Source organism: Anomaloglossus baeobatrachus, chromosome 4, assembly GCF_048569485.1.
Source record: "Anomaloglossus baeobatrachus isolate aAnoBae1 chromosome 4, aAnoBae1.hap1, whole genome shotgun sequence".
NCBI lineage: Eukaryota > Metazoa > Chordata > Amphibia > Anura > Aromobatidae > Anomaloglossus > Anomaloglossus baeobatrachus.
Genome location: NC_134356.1, coordinates 79,675,708 through 79,694,737, shown reverse-complemented (window position 1 = coordinate 79,694,737; position 19,030 = coordinate 79,675,708). Strand labels below are relative to the sequence as shown.

The following is a 19,030-nucleotide window of genomic DNA, read 5'->3' as shown; positions in this document are numbered from 1 at the left end:
TTAAAGTTCATTATTGTTTGTACTATTTATATTTGGGATATTTTTGAGGGACTACACTGTGAAACCTTAATAGTTGCCTATACAGATTGTACAGTTGGGATTATCATTGGCTACTATACTATGCAGAGGCAGCAACTGAGATGATCAAGCCCACCTCATCATACTGAGAACTTGGTAATCTCAGTAGTTGGCTATGCAGAGCGCAGCAGCTCCTCACAAACTCATTGTGACTGCCAAGCTCTGCATTGGAAGCTGTGGCACCGATCTAGATGATGGCTGCTTTAATAATCTGTTTCACCGGTTGACCTCTCACTGTCTCCCTGTGCCGCTCCAAGTAGAAGCAGCAGTTGAGGTAGGTGGCAAAATGTTTCATCTTAGTAGATTCGGGATGCTGGGGCAACCCCACTTTTGTCCCCCCCTTCCCCATGCCACACCACTAGGGCCATGGCCAACAGTGAGGTCTAGATATTCTAGCTGATGGACTCTTCTAAAAGAAGATTAAGAATCCATACATTTTCCAGTAGACAAGACTGGCACACTTTCTGGAGAAAAGTAGGACAATATAATTCCAGAACTAGAAGAGAAATCCAAAAATAAGCTACGTATGGAAATAATTTTGGGCGTCACGCGTTCCTAATGTTTTAATTTTGATTTATTATTTAAGGTTACCATGGCTCCATTACTAAAACCATCGGCATCATCTTTGGAGAAATTTCAGCATCTGTTCCAAAGGCTGAAGATGTTGAGGCTCAGCCAGTCGTCCTCCACTACTCCCTCCAGCTCTGACCCTGCAACTCCAATCAGTGTGAAGAAAAACAAAGTTAGTCCTGATAGCGCCTCTCATTCTAGTTCAGCTGAAGCGGAATATGACAACAATGACCGAGAGGATTCTCCAGCAAGCAAGAACAGTGCTGACAACTGTATGGATGAAATGTATGCCGCAGTTGGGCCATTCAGTATAGAAGATGAGTTCTTGTATGAGGCAGAGAGTCCCGATGAAGCTGCCCTGGTGCACGCAGCAAGAGCATATAGCTTCACCTTAATGTCCCGCACCCCTGACCAGGTGACCGTACGACTTCCACAAGGCAGCCTTCTTACTTTCGACCTTCTTTATTCTTTGGGCTTTGACTCAGTCAGAAAAAGAATGTCTGTGGTGGTTCGTCACCCAATAACTAGAGAGATAATTGTGTACACCAAAGGAGCCGACTCTGTCATCATGGATTTATTGGATGACCCAGCCAAAGGTGAGCTTCAAAAATATTGCCTTACAGATCTGTACATCCCATCTCTAATATGTGGAAAGTTTTGGTATGGGTGCACAGGGAGGATCCAGTATCATAATTAGGAAGATATAGACCAGGCACTCCAATGTGTCGAAAATAACAACGGTGATTTATTGATGGTATTTTGGCAATCCAAAATGTAAAGTGAAAACATTTCAGTCTCAAATAGACCTTGATCAGTTCATGGCTTAGTTTCTGAAATCTGCTTGGAGGGTTGGAGCAGGTCCAGATATGTGGTGTCCATTGCGGTGTCCACCGTTGTCTGCACCTGCTCCAACCCTCCAAGGAGATTTCTCACAACAATCCGTGAACTGATGATGGTCTGTTTAAGATCGAAACGTTTCCCCTTTATATTTTGGATTGACAATATACCATCAATAAATCACCATTGTCATTTTCACCACATTGCAGTGCCTGGTCTATCTATATCGTAAATGCTTCTGGACTACATTCAGCTTTATCATATGCATTTTTTTTTATATTATAAAGGCATATAATTTAGTAAAGGCAATTTTTCAGTACTTTAATTAATGGGAATGTGTGGCTTACAATGCTCAATGTGACAGATTTATCATTACTAATTTTTTTATACAAACGTATTCTAAAAATCTTCAAACGTGCCAGATTTATTATGGTGGTTCATGCTGTTTGATCTAATTTACATACTGTCTGGTATAAGTTTACACCACCTTTAGTTGGCTTACTTTGTGTGTCAGAATTTTGGCAGGTTGTAAGGGTATGTGCACACGATTGGGACCTGCTGCGTCCTAGATGTGGTGTGTCCTGACCTGCGGGCCCGTGAGTCTCCTCCGCAGGAGACTGCAGCTGCCCATGGCGATCATCAGGAGTCGGGCCACTGTGGTCTTTTTCTCTATTCTCCCTGCAGAGAAAACTCACGTCTCCGCAGCAAAGAATTGACATACTGCGGCTCGGGAAGCCACACTGCAGGTCTGTTTACGCTGCGGTCAGTACACACACAGTGGGCATTGGATTTTTATAAATCCCATCCAGTATGCTTGTACTGTACAACGTAGTGTTTTGGATAATAATAATAATAATAATAATAATTTTATTCATTTATATAGCGCTATTAATTCCACAGCGCTTTACATACATTGGCAGCACTGTCCCCATTGGGGCTCACAATCTAAAGTCCCTATCTGTATGTCTTTGGAGTGTGGGAGGAAACCCACGCAAACACGGGGAGAACATACAAACTCCTTGCAGATGGTGTCCTTGGTGGGATTTGAACCCAGGACCCCAGCACTGCAAGGCTGCAGTGCTAACCACTGAGCCACCGTGCCGCCCGCTGAAACATGCTGCATCCAAAACTCTGTGAACCTTGATCATGGACACGCAGCCTAAAAAAGTTTTAGGCTGGAGTCACACCTGTGTGTAACTTACGCATCGCATCGCCCGGACAGTCCATTGGCTCTCCTAACAGGAGCATGTAAGCTGCATAGAAATACATGAAGATGACATGCTCCTGTCAGGAGAGCCGGCGGCCAGTCCACTCGATATGCAATTCTCGCGCAGGTGTGACTCGAGCCTTATAGTGAAAATTGCACTATATTTCTGGAGCATTTACTGTAGCTTGGTCCCATTTTTTGTACAGTTTGAGTCAATTATTGGCCCTCACCCTTTGTTCAAGATTCCCAGTAGTATGCCAAAATAATGAGTGATTACAAAAAGAGTCTCTTTAGTGGATCTGCTTTGTCTGTACACTACACAGAAAGCTCATTGATTTTAATAGTAATGTGTAATACTTTATTCATCCTGCGGAGGCACCATTTTTTAATTAAACACCTGCTGCCTGGTTCCTCTTTGTGGTGGTTGATTAGTTTATCTGAGACTTTTCTAAGAAGCACTAGACAACCCACATTAGTAAGCATGAATAGATAAAATGTAAATGTATTCTTTTATAGCTAATATAAGTGAAGGAAAGAATCTAAGGAGGATCCATTCAAGAACTCAGAGGCACCTCGATTGGTACGCTAGAGACGGTCTGAGAACCCTGTGCATAGCTAAAAAGGTAAGGAAAGCGTGAGTTCCCCCCTACTCCACCTCCACGTTCCAGGCGTGCTTCCTGGTACTCGCCGTCACTCATTCTGCTGACAGGTGTTGTACAACCGGAATTACAACCAGGAAATAATTGGAAAAATAAACTTTGAGTTTGGTAGAAAACAACTTGTTTGTTCTGATTATTACTTTGCTTTTGATGTGTTTAGCCACAATAAATTCCTCACTCCTAATAAAAAAAATATATATTTAATTGCTGCAGTTCAAGGCCTCATGATGTCAAAGATATTTAGGGAAGTAATTATTGATAACTTTTATAACCAGTATCATAAATGTAATGGATTACTGAATATAATTATATACAGATCTCTAGTGGGCAGATTGCAGCTGTCATTTCAGGTGACTGTTCATCATACGTTTTCCATCATGTGTATATGAGGATTAACACTATTTCAGGACATTAAAGGGAATCTGTCACCAGTTTTTTTTCTCCCCCATCTGAGAGCAGCATAATGTAGAGACAGAGACCCTGATTCCAATGATGTGTCACTTACTAAGCTGTTTGCTGTCATTTTGATAAAATCAATGTTTTCTCTGCTACAGATCTAGCAGTTAGGGTACGCTCACACTCGCATTGCACTCGCATTGCACTCGGACCTATGTTAGTCAATGAGGGAGAGCAGTTGGTCAGCTTTTCTCACATCCAGATTCTGGATGCGAGAAAAGTAACAGCATGCTGCGATTTTCTGTGAGAGCCGTATCACTGGCACCCATTCAAGTGAATGGGTGCGAGAGATACATCGGACTGCACTCAAATGTTATCCCAGTGCAGTGCGATATACGCACAAGCTGACAATGGAGGAGATGGGGGATTAACCCCTCCCTCTCCTCCGCCGCGCCCACACTCAGCTTCGCAGCTGTGACCTGATTGCAGGATCGGGTCACAGTCACATGACACTCGGCTCACGCTCGCAGCAGAGCCTGAGATGGGAGTCATTAGCATATCGCATCCGTTGCTCTCGCATCGGATGCCATACGCTCGTCTGAGTCCAGCCTTATTCAGAGCTCATAAATATGCTGCACTACCTCAATTACCTGCAGCAGGTAATTGAGGTAGTCGAGCATCCACGTAGTCCGCTAATGTAATCTACTGCTGATTAAATAGTGACTTTATGTAAACTACACTAAGCAGCTCAGTAAGTGACACCGCTGGAATCAGGACCTCAGCCTCTACATTATGCTGCTCTCAGATGAGGTGGCAAAAACCTGGTGATAGATTCCCTATAAATGACCATTATCTTGAATTTAGGGAATTTTGCAGCTTCTGTGGTTCCCTTTGCTTCTGTCTCCTTCCAACACTGTCTGCGCTGTAATTTGATCCCTCTCTGAAGACAGATCTGTAGACAAATTTTGAGCAGTTTTTGATAGGGAATGATTAGTGCAGAAGACATGGTGAAAAGAAGTTACTAATTAATGTGCAAAAGAGATTTTTAATCTAATAAGATATCTTGGAAAGTTTAGCTTATTATTGATTTATGAGAAAAAAAATCTGTTAATCTCTTTTGTGTGTTCTTGTATATTTGCTAAAATTTTGGAAAATGCATTCTATCAAGTTTTCTAAGGTGTAAAAAAAACAGTCCTCTTCAGAATATGATTGTTCTACCCCTGTACAGATGAACCATACGTATGTACGGTTTTTGACATGGTCTTTATGAATATCTACTCTTAGGTTTTGAGTGAGGAAGATTTTGAGCGCTGGTCAAATTTCCGGGAAGAAGCTGAAGCCGCAATTGATAACAGAGAGGAATTGCTAATGGAGACCGCTCAGCATCTGGAAACTAATCTCACCCTGCTTGGTAAGTCGTAAATCCCTTATTGTATAGTCGATATATTCTGCATGACAAGAAGGTGTAGCATGATGGACACCCATATTCCCATATTACAGTATTTTGCTCCAAGCCATTGACTTTAAATGGAATCTGTTATTAGGTTTATGCTACCCCATCAGACACCGAGACCCTGATTCCAGCAGTGTGTCACTTACTGAGCTTTTTTGCTGTCAATGTTTCTCTGCTGCAGATCTAGAAGTTATACAGAGCTCATGAATATTCTGGACTACCTAGTAGCACGCCAAGTAGTCCTGTAATGATAATCTACTGCTGATTAAACTGTGATTTTATCAAAACTACACTAAGCAGCCCATTGAGTGACCCATCGCTGGAATCAGGATCTCTGCCCCTATGTTATGCTGCTCTCAAAATAGATAGCAAAAACCTGGTGACAGGTTCCCCTTAAAAGTGACACATACTACTCAAAAAATCTGTCCCTTGCAATGCCCACCCACAGAAGTCTTATTTCCAGGATGTAAAATTGACAGTTGCATTTTCATGGAAGGAAACTTGGTTCAAAGCTTTAGGAACATGGGAAGATTACTGGGTTTGAACCAAATTTCATGAAGTGACTGCATACTGGTGAATCCTGACAGTGTGCATTACACATACTGTCAGGACTCTCCTCAATTACCAGATCAAGTGGGCAGACATATGAGCAGCAGTATGTGATTTGTATACTTGGGGACATGTACCGATTCTAAATAGAAAATTCAGAGGAGCCCATGAGAATCTAGTTGTCATGTGATTGTCCTCTTATTCTGGCAATTGTGTGCATATTATACACTGTCAGGATTAACCAATCTTCAGTCACATAAAGTGACTAGAATTCTGAAGAGTAAAAAACTGAAGAACAAAAGGCGCAATAGGGTCTTATGCTTCAACAAAACCAGGGTAGAAATAAGCTAAGCACGCTCATCTGTTAAGGTTGTGAGATAGTCACAACGCCTAAAGCAAACTCAATGAACCAGGCTGCAGCAGTCCTCTGAGATATCAAATGAGGACCGGAGGAGCAGAAGGAGGTATTACTGCGCTGCCCAAGATAGGAAAAATACAAATAATTTTTTTTTGTATAATAAAAAGGAGTGATTTTATTTTTACGCGTTTCAGGAGTCTGAGCCCCCTTCTTCAGGATGGAAAGGATTGTGCATCAGAGTGATTCCTTTCCTGAAGAAGGGGGCTCAGACTCCTGAAACGCGTAAAAATAAAATCACTCCTTTTTATTATACAACTATTTTTTTTTGTATTTTTCCTATCACGGGCAGCGCAGTAATACCTCGTTCTGCTCCTTCAGTCTTCATTTGATATATTGACTAGAGACATTGATCTATGACTCTCTGAGAACCTCTTTAGTCCAAAGAAACGGTAATTTAATGTTGTTGTCCAAGACTTGTGAAAAGGTCTCCTCATAGATCTTATTCGGTACATACAGATTATTGTCATGGCAGACTGCCTCTCCTTTCACACAACATCACTGTTTCTTTTCTTGGAGACACTTTAAAGCATAGAGCGGTCCCATTAATTATGATTATAATGTGTACAACCTGCCTGGAGGCACAAAGTTACAGCCAGGCCTGGGTGCATTGTGTTCTCGGATGCTTTGGTGGAGCATTGGGGGAGATGTGATTGAGTGGAGACCTGATTGAGACACAGCCTTATTCACACCTGACATATCGGAGTCTAGGTATTAATATAAAGTACCAGGAGACATTTACATGAATAAGATAAAACTGCCTAAACCAGTTTCCAATCTATAGGTGTTTGATCCTCTGGCTCTCCGGTGGCTGCTCCTCTCCCTTCAGAGGCATGTCTGCTATTAGTGACTACTAGGCCGAATTATCTCAACCATTTGCAAGCAGGCCTGAGAACCTTAACACTATGAAAGGAGTTCTTACAGAATGAATATGCTCACAAATGGGGCACATTCAGGGGCTAGTCTTCTGGCTGATTGACAAATCTGCTGGCCCACTCAAGAGTACTGATTACTACCTCAAATACTACACCTATTCGAAGTAGTAATCCTAAAAATCTATATAGACCCATTAACGAGCCTTGCCACATGACTTAAACCCCATTTGTTGACATGTTTAGGGGTGTTTACCCCTTACCAGGAGATCTGATGGGCCGGGTGGTCACTCACTTTCCATATATTTTTGTAAGATGTTGTATTGTCATTTTGAAGGCGCAACCGGCATAGAAGACCGTCTTCAGGAGGGCGTTCCAGACACCATCGCTGCCCTGAGAGAAGCTGGTATCAACATCTGGGTGCTGACTGGTGACAAACAAGAAACTGCCGTTAATATTGCCTATTCCTGCCAACTACTGGATCAGAGCGACATGGTTTTTACAATTAACACCGAGAGTAAGGTGGGTTGAATCATGGTTACATACTGACACGTGTCTTCAGGGCTGGATTATAGCATCTGCAAAAGGGACAAACACCCTGGCACTAAAACCATTAGGGGGCCTCCACCACAACACCCGCACCTGAAAAGTCTTCTTAAAGTTACATCAAGGGGACATTCATGATATTAATTAGGTACTATGATTTAACCCCTTCACCCGCAGGCGATTTTTCGTTTTAGTTTTTTTTCTCTACTTCTACCAAGAGCCATAACTTTTTTTCAGTTTTCCATTAATATAGCCATATGAGGGCTTGTTTTGTGCGGGACGAGTTGCACTTTTGAAAGAAACCATTAGTTTTACCATATAATGTACTATATGAGAAAAAAAAAAATTCCAAGTGCTGTGGAATTGCAAAAAAAAGTGCAATTGCATGATTTGTTTTGGGGGGTTCTATTTACTATGTTCACTATATGGTAAAACGGACCAGTCAATATGAGTAAAAAAAAAAATTTCTCGCCACGCCGTGTACTGATCAGGTTAATTGATTTTATATTTTGATAGATCGGGCATTTCTGAACACAGCGAAATTAAATATGTTTTGTTTTTTTTTTTTTTAATTGTTGCATTTTCAATGGAGCAAAAGGGGATGATTTGAACTTTCAGGGTTTTATTTTTTTCATATTTTGTAAAAAAAAAAAAATACATTTTTTTTATTATTGATTTTACTAGTCCCTCTAGGGGCTTTATGAGTACACTATCTGATTGCTTCTGCTAATTTTATGAGTACACTATCCAATCGCTTCTTCTCTCTGATCGCATCTCCTGATCAGAGCGATGCTGCAGCATTACTCTGATCAGCAGAAATGCAGTGTTCCTGTGCTCTGTGAGCTCCCACAGGATGTGAGTTATGGCAGCGTCAAGGGTCATCAGCTGATCCCACGCTACCATGACAACACATTGGCGCCCCATGATCAAGTCACAAGACCAGCGATGGCAGCGGGAACGGCGCGATCTCCGATCCACCCACTCCTGTTAGCCACACATCTGCTGATTAGATCAGCAAATGTGTAGCGAATACCGCGGGCTTGCCACTGGAGCCTGCAGTAACTGGAGGGAAGCGACCAAGGATGTACCAGTACGCTCTTGGTCGTTACGGGGTTTACTTTGTCTTTACGTTTCATTCACCGACGCAGCTTTTGTAACCCTTTTAACAGTCTATATATTAGTATATACATAGTTTATATGCTACATGCACTACACATCTCCCCAATACAATGAACAGGTATTACAGTATATGGTGTGCAGAACGAACTCTCAGCACCTTGGCTTTTAATATTTAACATTAAACTTTATGGTATGGATATGACTACTGTATGTTTCACTACACAAGACTATTATATTTCTAGCAGTTGAAATACTGGTACCAGGATATAATAAACGCTGCAATTCTAGTCCATAAAAGACTGATAAACCTCCCATAATTAGAATATATATAAGCAAAGTGTGAATGACAGGAATGTCTATCTAGCGCTAGTACGTGGCATCTTGTCTGCTTCGTGCCGGTATGTCTCGCGAGTATGTTCCTTGCAGAGCTTGTTTGCACATGCCTCTGTTGTATAGCGACACTGATGGGTGCAACATTAGACGTCATATTTTATTTGATCCGGAGACAGAAGTGAAATTTTGCATGCTTCACATTCTTCCAAATTGTTTTGTCAGCAGATAGAACTATACATTTGTTCTTACTTATTAGTAACATTTCAATAGCAGGTGATCTTGCATCATGGTGGAGGATCAGGAGCAAAACTGTCCCGTTTCCTAAAACAAACCTATTATAGTGTCATGCCAGATTTTTGGGGGGACGTGTGAACACTTATGAGATTAAACCGATTTAAGGGGATAGGTATACACAGTACATGTTGTGCTTTTTGAAGCCTCTAGAGTCCACATCCCATGGGATGTCCTGTATGTTATAGTGAATCTATGATTATGTGCCGCCCCTGCAGCAGTCGAACTGCTCGGATCCGGGGTTGCTGTGGCTCGAGGGTCTCCGGACCCAGGGGCTTGCGGCCACTCAAATGTAAGGCGGTATTTCCAGGGGATTAATGTTCGTGGCGCCACCTGCGGGTTGTTGTAAGGGAGTACCGGGGCTGATGGTGTGGGGCAGCGAGATGTCAATCCCTCCGAAGGTAGGGAAGGCCCCGGACAGTGGGGGAGATTTAGTGAGCGGATGGCTTGGCCTTGGGAAAGCAGGGTGCAGGGGTCAAGTTACTCACTGCGATAGTCTTGGTGCCGGATTAGGTGGAATAAGCAGACACTCACACAGATGGTAAACCAAAGTCTCTAGGTGCCGCCGTTTCTGCGGGTGGAGCCCGTCCAGGTCCCGCTCCCACCGGTAAGTCCAGAGGCCTGCCTTCGTGCACAAATTGATTGACCGTTGTGGCCCCTTGGCCTGAATCTGTCGGGGCCCCGCTCACTATGTGTAGTGTAGCTGTGCTCTTGATGGCTGGCACTTGGGATTTTAGTGGGTTGTATACTTTGGAGAACCCTATCTCCCGTGTTGTGCTGTTGCCTTAAATCTCTGAGCTCTTGGGGAAAGTTTATAAAGAGACTATCCTCCACAGGTTAATTATCAAGGCGCCTGAAGCTCTTCCCTGATCTAGGGTCCTGTACCCCGCCATGCTCAGTACCGGTCAGTTCTCTTGGGGTCTTGATGCCGACAGTCCTCCTAGACTATGTTCGTCGCACCCTCTCCAATGTCACTGCCACTGGTCCCCGACTCCTGTTGTCCCGGACCACCGTCTGCAACCCAACCTGTCACCTCCCTGGGAGCTACAACTCCCACGCTCCTCACTCTTTGACGGCTAACACTCAACAACCCAGTCTCCCCTCCCACCAGTCTGCCTGACCTCTAAGTGGGCGGCCCTGCTCCAACTTGACCAACCCACTGGTGTGTCTGTACAGGTCATGGTGTGAGGTGTGGTTGGGATTTGTAGTGCGGATGTTAGTGACACCGTTGTTGGGAACGTGGAACCATGGGGGCGTAGGCCCTGCACCCTGGAGGACAGGATGCAGTTCCCTGTAGCACTCTGATGCATTCAGGGGCGCTACAATTACATTATATTTTGTCTATAGTTTGTATACTGCACTTGCGGGTTTACATAGTTTCCAATATCACGACATCAAGGGGTTATTTTCCTGCCGCATTCCTTTTTTTTTTTTCTCTGCTTTTATTACTGCTAATAATAACTGTTATTGCTGTGAATGACACTGCTTGATGTAAGCAATGACATATTAATGTATCACTTATCGATCTTTGGACTTTCCTATTATCTATATTCCTGGCATTGCAAGTAGTGATGTTCAGTTTTATTACTTCTCACTTATCAGAAAATGACATTGGTGGGTGTTCAGGCAGTGTCAGACTGGGATGGCAGAGGCCCACCAGTAAGATTGACTCTGGAGGCCCCCTGATTAAGTACATGCAAATATTACATTTACCTATGCTCCTATATAATAATATGCTGGGTAGTTTGTAAAGTGAAGAAAGAGATGCTTCCTTTGTCTGTACATAGTAAAACAAGTGTATTGTGGAAACTATTGATCAGGTTTGGGGGGTAAGTGACATTCTACTGCAAAGGGGCCCCCCGGAAGATTCTCCTGCTGTCCAGTGGGCCAGTCCAAGCCTGTGTATAGGAATTGGTTCCCTTACTAATACCCTGAAGGTGTCCTAGTGTTCCCAGTGCTACCTGATGCTTCATATTTGTACCTGGCCATCATCCCATTATCATTATATTCTACTCATAATCCTTTTGAGCTATAGAAATGGGTGTGTGATCTGGACTGCAGTGATGGAGGGTCAGGGCCATGGGCACTGTTCATACAGAGGGCTTGTTACAAGGGTAAATATTGTAGTGTCGAGGGTGGCAGAGCTGCAATGGACACCTAGCATACCCGGTCATCATGGGCCTCCAAAGCCAAGTACACCAAGCTCCAGTCTTGGCCTCCATAGGAGTTTCTACCTCCCAGGCTCCCATCATTGTAATTCTTTATCAATTCTAGAGAACCCCTTTAAAGTGAACCAATCTGGTGATTCATGCCACCTAGACCACCAGCAGGATGAATCGAAGATGGGCTACACAACTGCCGCCAGGTTTATTTATTTCTTCAGAGATAATCTAGTTAGAAGATCCAGACATGAACCATAGCCAGAGAGTGGACTAACCTGGCCGGCCCCTCCCAGCAATGGTAGCGATGATTGACAGGTCCCTTCCTAGTCACACATGAAGGATGGACCTGTCAATCACCTCCAGCAGCGCTGGGAAAAACAGGTTTCTGCCTGTGATCACCAGTCAGATCTTCAAAGGATATTTTCTCTGAAGCCCTGGAACATTAAAGCCTCCAGTGGTTTGGGCACCATGAATCACCTGAGGTTCCTTGTCTGGTACCATGGGGTCAATGTGACCGCATGAAGATTGGTCCAACTATTGATTTTTTTTTTCATGGTACCAGACAAGAGTTAGCATAGAGTTTGTAAAACTTTCCAAATTCAATTTACCTAATGTATCTACCACTTTTAACCCCGAAAGACTTTATTGAAAAAAGAAAAGATTCCCACCATTTTGTGCAGCTACTATACTGTCTCATGCATCTCCACGGTAACAGACATCAAGTGAACTATTGTAGTCAGAGTTCACACAATGAAGTGCTACTTTACACTTGACCCCAACTTCTTCATAATATGCGGTTGGTGTATGAGCTGACAGTGGAGGCATTTTATATATATATATATACAGTATATATAATTCTATTTATGAAGACTTTTTGCATAGTTGCAAACTGTGTATTGGAGTAATAAAAATGAGGAAACAGAAGGCCTGAAAATATATTCTTCTACTTCCTACTAGAGCAGATCACAGTCCAAACCTCTGCCGGTAATGCAGTGTTAAACACGTATGTGACACACGCAAATCTCTGTTTGTAAAGCGCCTCTTACAAGCAGCTGGGTGACTTGGCAATGTCCTGCGGCCCAAAGCCTAAATAAATAGCGATAACTAGAAAATGCACAAAGTACTTGACAAACCCGGGCGTGCCTCATCCATGCCTCAGCTTTTGATGTAATGATATTTTAAGCTTTTGGCCATTTGTTAAGGGAGTTGCGAGTATAGATGTAGCAGAGCTGACGTCAATTAGCCATTACTGATGTGCTCTGTGATAATTCACCGATTTAGGATAATGTCACACGTTGACATCCTCAAGGGATAAAACACAAAATCAAATTTAATGTGTTACTATTAGAGATGAGCGAACTCGAAATTCGGTGTCCATACCAAACACAGACTTTACTTAAAGGGAACCTGTCACTGCATTTGGCGACTATAAGCTAAGACCACCACCAGTGAGTTCTTATATACAGCATTCTAGAATACTGTATATAAGAGTCCAGGCCGCTGTGAAGAACTTAAAAATCACTTTTATTATTCTCACCTAAGGGGCGATCCAGTCCAGTGGGTGTAGCTGCTCTCCAGTACGGCGCCTCCTGTCTGCTGTGATCTCCATCCTCCTTCTACCCAGCCGAGTATGGATGACGTGTCCTGCGCATTACAGTACTTTGATCTGCCCTGAGCAATGCTGGCCTGTGGAGATGACGTAGGACATGTCATCCATACTCGGTTGGGTAGAAGGAGGATGGCAGTCACCGCAGAGTGGAGAGCAGAAACACCCATCGGACCAGACCCCTTTAAAAATCAGAAATCGGGTGCTTTATGTAAGCTGACCACTCAAGCAAGCATCGCTGTGCTCAGGTACGCTCAGTGCTCAGCCCAGGGCAGCCGCTTGCAGCGTTTGAACGGCTTGCACTGGGGGTAATAACAGTATGATCGGATGTAGTGTGCACCCCCCCCAAAAAAAAAAAATGGAAAAACCTTGCCCACCTGCTCTGGAAGTGATCTGATTATGGCTACCTGCATGTGGGTGGATGTCCGACCTACCCAACTAGTGACTTTCATTTGGGTTCAGGTCAAGTCCGGGTGCCAAACTGAACTTTATGTAAAGTCCAACTAAATCCGCCAAACCAAATTTCAATGGGGTCTGCTCATCTCTAGTTACAATGGTCTGCTACATCAGCACTTGAAGGAACCTGTCAGGGTGTACTTGCAATCCGATCTGTAGACCACACGGTACAGAGCAGGAGACGTTGAGCAGAATGATATAAAGGTTTGTTGGATTCAGTGTTTTATTCCTAGAATTCCACAGTGTTTGTATACAGTAGTCCAGTGGGCGGTCCTACTAGAGATTGATAGCTGTCTGCACAGTCTAAAAGGGAAGTCTCAAGGAGTAAAGCTGGAAAGACAAACGCAATAAGGTCTTATCTGGATAAGTTAGAAAAGATGAGAAAATGGCTCACCAGGCTAAGGCTGACAGTAATTTGTCCTGAAAAAGAAGTCTCATATATAGCTTTGAAACGCGTTGACTAGTAAACTACATTGGAATTCATTGACTTCCTTTTTTCCCCTTTTTTCCACATTTCTAGATATTGGCAGCCCAGGTTTTAACCCATTCCTTCCTCAGCACTTATAAAGGGCAGACTGTCAATCACTGGCTAGGCCCACCCACTGGACTCATAGGCATACAAACATCAGGGATTTCAATTAATAAAATACAATTTATACTGAAACTTATCCCACAAAAAAAAATATATAATATATATATGTCTGTGTGTGTATATATATATATATATATATATATATATATATATATATATATATATATATATATATATATATATATATATATATAAAATAAATTATATATATATATATCTCAATCTCTCAATCTGATCAGCTCTTCCTGCTCTATAATATCTAGCCTGCAGATCAGATACCATATTCAATGTGACAAGTTCCCTTTAATGAAAGCTATTGCCGCATTCTTATATCTCACAGCCTGTTCTACTCTGAAGTATAAAAGCATGACTGGACTAAGCTGAGGCTTTAATGTCACATTTCTAAGGTGTCCTTTGTATTTGCTGTCATAGGAAACCTGCGAGTCTATCTTGGACTGCACCCTTGAAGAAGTCAAAAAGTTTTTCCCAGAAAAAAAGAAGAGATTTTTCTTTGATAAGCGAAAGACTGAAGATGGTTGTGAAGCGAGGATGCCTCGTCCTGAGGTCGGACTGGTGATTGATGGGAGAACATTAAGTGTTGTGTTTCACGGTGGATTGGAAACTAAGTTTTTGGAATTGACCACGTATTGTCGTTCTGTCTTGTGCTGCCGTGCTACCCCCCTGCAGAAAAGTATGGTGGTCAAACTAGTGCGTGACAAACTGAATGTCATGACGCTTTCTATAGGTAGGTATAAGAATAAAGGCAAGGTTTCCTAGCATTTACGTAATTAAAAAAAAAAAAAAAATTCTTCTATTATTTAATGGGAATCTTTCAGCAGGTTTTTGCCATCTCATCTGAGATCAGCATGATGTAGGCACAGAGATTCTGAATCCAACAATGTATCACTTAGATTACTATGTGCAGCCGTACTGACACAGTGAAAGAGGTTAGATATTGTATGTAGCAGTGCTGGGAGACCTGCCCCCACCCACACCAGCCTCTCAGTGTACAGTTCCATAGACAGAGGCTGCTAGTCACAGAAGGGTTGGAGTCTGACTGCAACTCATGTGCTGCTGAGACCCACTAATGATAAAGATAAGAGGCTTAAGCTAACATTGCAGGTAAACAAAAAAAAGACTGTCAGATAACAGATGCAGGGCTGAAGTGTCTGTTTAAACTATTGCAGCATGCGGTCTTCAGGTTAGATTGCAGAAACCTGCTGACAGAGTCCCATTAAAGAGGTTTTCAAGGATTAGGAAAACATTGCCATCCCTGGCCACACGTTATATTGAAGTTAAAGTTGTTTCACACTATCTGTCGGCAGCAGGGGCACTGTTTTTGGGTGAAATAATCCATGTTTTTCTAATCCTGAGCAATTCCTTTAAGCCAACTGCAGTATATATGAATACATATCAGTCCACATAACTGTTAATATAAAAAAAAAAGAACTGATTGCTACCTGGAAACTGTCAGCAAGCTGGCTAGTTGTTAAATTGTCCTTATGTTCCATCTTGGACATTTCTACATCTCTTTGACTTTTTAATAGACTGCCCATGTTTCTCCAGCTTATTTAAGACTGTTATCCTGCTTGCTGACTGTATCCAGGCATTATCTCATATGCTAAACATAAATTGCTAGCTAAAATATGCCTATTTTTCCAACCCCCATTATTCTGTAAATGGACACCCCCACGTTGTGCAGAATATACTATTTATATACGCACTATATATTGTATTCCACAAAGGTGATATAACAGTAAAAACTAGAAGACGTCTATAATGACAAACTTTATCATCTTAGGTGACGGTGCAAATGACGTCAGTATGATTCAGTGCGCAGACATTGGGATTGGGATTTCTGGCCAGGAAGGAATGCAGGTACTGTGATCACATGTCACAAAGTGCTGTAATTATGGCTATAAATTCTCTTCTGATCACTTTTCTTCATGGGTGATGAAATGTATAAATAATGCTGATTGATCGCCATGAGCCTCGATCTGTGAGTATTGCTTCCATCAATGCAGTTAAAGGGCAGAAGGTGAAAGAACAGTGCTCCATGTCCATGTGCTGTATATCTGTGGAAGGATGTACAGTTTTATGATCATTTATTCATATGCTTTGGATCTGTGTTTTATCTACATACAGAACCTTTATAGCAAGATCATACTTTTCAAACTGGATGGCGGCCGAGATTTATTGTTTATGATAGAAATTTGCCCAACTTATGGCACAAATTGGACATATATTTCAATTTTCATTCTTCCACAAGAGGGAGCTCAGCGCATACTATGTAATGAATATGTAATGTATGACCTATTTGCATCCAGCTCCCCCTAGTGACGGAACAGTATTTTCATTGATGAAGTAAATTTGAAATGTATGATGTATCCCCGAAAATGGATATTTTCCCATGAACGACGATGCATATTTATTCTTGAACAATAAAAATCAACATTTATTCAAATATAATCATCATCACATTCTGGAACATCAACACTTTGTGTTAAGGGCACTTTACACACAGCGACATCGCTAGCGATGTCGCTGGTGAAAGCACCCGCCCTCGTCAGTTGTGCGTCACGGGCAAATCACTGCCCGTGGCTCACAACATCGCTAACAGCCGTCACACGTACTTACCTGCCTAGCGAAATCGCTGTTGCCGGCAAACCGCCTCCTTTCTAAGGGGGCGGTCCATGCGGCGTCACAGTGGCGTCACTAAGCGGCTGCCCAATAGAAGCGGAGGGGCGGAGATGAGCGGCCGTAACATCCCGCCCACCTCCTTCCTTCCTCATTGCCGGCAGCCATAGGGACATTGATGTTCCTCGTTCCTGCGGTGTCACACATAGCGATGTTTGCTGCCGCAGGAACGACGAACAACATCATACCTGCAGCAGCAACGATATTTGAGATTAGAACGACGTGTCAACGATCAACAATATGGTAAGTATTTTTGATCGTGAAGGGTCGTTCCTGCATTTCACACACACTGACGTCGCAAACGAATTCCATGACCCCAACGACATCTCGTTAGCGATGTTGTTGCGTGTAAAGTGGCCTTTAATTCTATTACTGACTCAGATGCACATTTTCTTATGTGATCTGCTCTTCTTGTGCTGCAGAGTCAGTCCTATAGTGGTGGGAACATACCAGATTTACAAAGGTTTAAATTAACTGCTAAATGTAGTATTCTATATGTACTGCTAAGTTTACCCCCAAAAGAAAACACACACCCTAAAAGAATCACACTTACCAGACCCCAAACAATTAAAGTTGGCAAGTGAATGGGCTCTCACATACAAATTTGCATCGCTGTCAGATCCCCCTGCGTTCTACAGCAGTTGGCTTCCCCTAGGGACTGGACGCAGTATGATTCACATGGAGTGATAGTGGTACGCAATCTGTTTGTGAGAGGTGCAGTGCAATTCAGCTGGAACAGTGAGGGATCTGACAAAGATGCAGATCTGTGTGAGAGCCCATCCACCATCGGCACATGCCAACTGTAATTGTTTGGAGTCTAGTGAGTCCATTTTTTTTTTTTTTGGGGGGGGGGGGGGGGGGGGTTGGAGGTGGCTGCTTTTTTTTGGAAGTGTCTGTTTTCTTTGATGAAGAGTCCTGCTTTTGTCTTTAACATTTTTAGCTGCCTGGACACTTACTTATGGAACCACAACTAAGGATTATTTTTGGTGAAGGGCTTATATTATAAAAAAAGCCCTCAAAACCCTACAAGGGCTTATTTTCAGAGTAGGTCTTATTTTTGGATGAACAGGGTATAATAACTTATCAGCATAGAATACTGCACCTAAGATAACTTGTAAATGGTGAAAATTTAGTTTAATCTGGCCATGAACAGAAAAAAAAACTTTTTTTCATATCCTTTGAAGAACAAACTGTGGTTCAACCGTATAATATAAATCGAATGTTTGTGAGTGGAATTTTTTATTCTATACTCTTAGATTGTCAGTTGTATTCTGCCTATGGGCAGAGACCTAAGAAGTCGGCCATTTAAATTTGATAGCTTTTGAGTGAGCCCTTGCGGACAGGGTCCTCTCTCCTCCTGTACCAATCTGTGCTTTGCATTGTTCATGATTATTATTCTTGTTTTTATTATGTGAAACCCTTTTCACATGTAAAGTGCCATGGAATAAATGGAGCTATAATAATAAGAATAATAATACTAACAATATTAATTATTGTATTATTATTCATATTTATATTTTTTTTTAATCAATTTTTTCAATTTCCCTAGTTTTGAGAAACCTTTACATCCAGATTTGTCAGACCTTTAGATTTGTAATATTGCTGTGTCTCTTTGATTCCAGGCTGTTATGTCCAGTGATTTTGCCATATCACGCTTCAAACATTTAAAGAAACTACTTCTCGTCCATGGTCACTGGTGCTATACTCGACTGGCAAAAATGGTCATCTACTTCTTCTATAAAAATGTGGTATGTTGAGTTTTTTTGGCTATAAATGTCATCACTGTTATCGTGTAAGATGTTCTGCTGTATCGTGCCATCACATCTATACAGTACAGCAATCTGTGATTTTGACAGTATCATTATCTTAAAGAGGACCAACCACCAGGATTTTCCTATATAAACTAAAGCCAGTGCTATACTGGCGCTATCATGCTGATTCTATACATACCTTTAGTTGTGAGATCGGATGTATAGTTTCTGAAATACAGGCAAGTAAATTTTGTGAAATGCACTGTTATTTGGTAAGAGGTGCAACGGAAAATCTAATAGGTGGGTCGGGTTTTGCTAGTTATTTCTGTCCTTGTCTGCCTGCCTGTCCTTCCTCCCCTTGTCTTATTACAGGGGGAGAAAGGACGGGCAGGCAGACAGGGGTGGGAATAACTATCAAAACCCAACCAACCAATTAGATAT

The 19,030-nt window shown here is 42.3% G+C and overlaps 1 protein-coding gene across 4 annotated transcripts in view; it reads left to right on the top strand.

Moving 5' to 3' along the window:
- ATP10B (ATPase phospholipid transporting 10B (putative)) overlaps positions 1-19,030 on the top strand; it is a 739,295-nt gene that overhangs the window by 703,714 nt on the left and 16,551 nt on the right. For all 4 annotated transcript variants that reach the window (XM_075344442.1, XM_075344439.1, XM_075344440.1 and 1 more), the window contains 7 exons: positions 665-1,244; positions 3,209-3,315; positions 5,032-5,158; positions 7,374-7,558; positions 14,574-14,886; positions 15,943-16,019; positions 18,461-18,586. In XM_075344442.1, the coding sequence (XP_075200557.1) occupies positions 665-1,244; positions 3,209-3,315; positions 5,032-5,158; positions 7,374-7,558; positions 14,574-14,886; positions 15,943-16,019; positions 18,461-18,586 (1,515 nt within the window). The remainder of the gene's footprint in view (positions 1-664; positions 1,245-3,208; positions 3,316-5,031; positions 5,159-7,373; positions 7,559-14,573; positions 14,887-15,942; positions 16,020-18,460; positions 18,587-19,030) is intronic.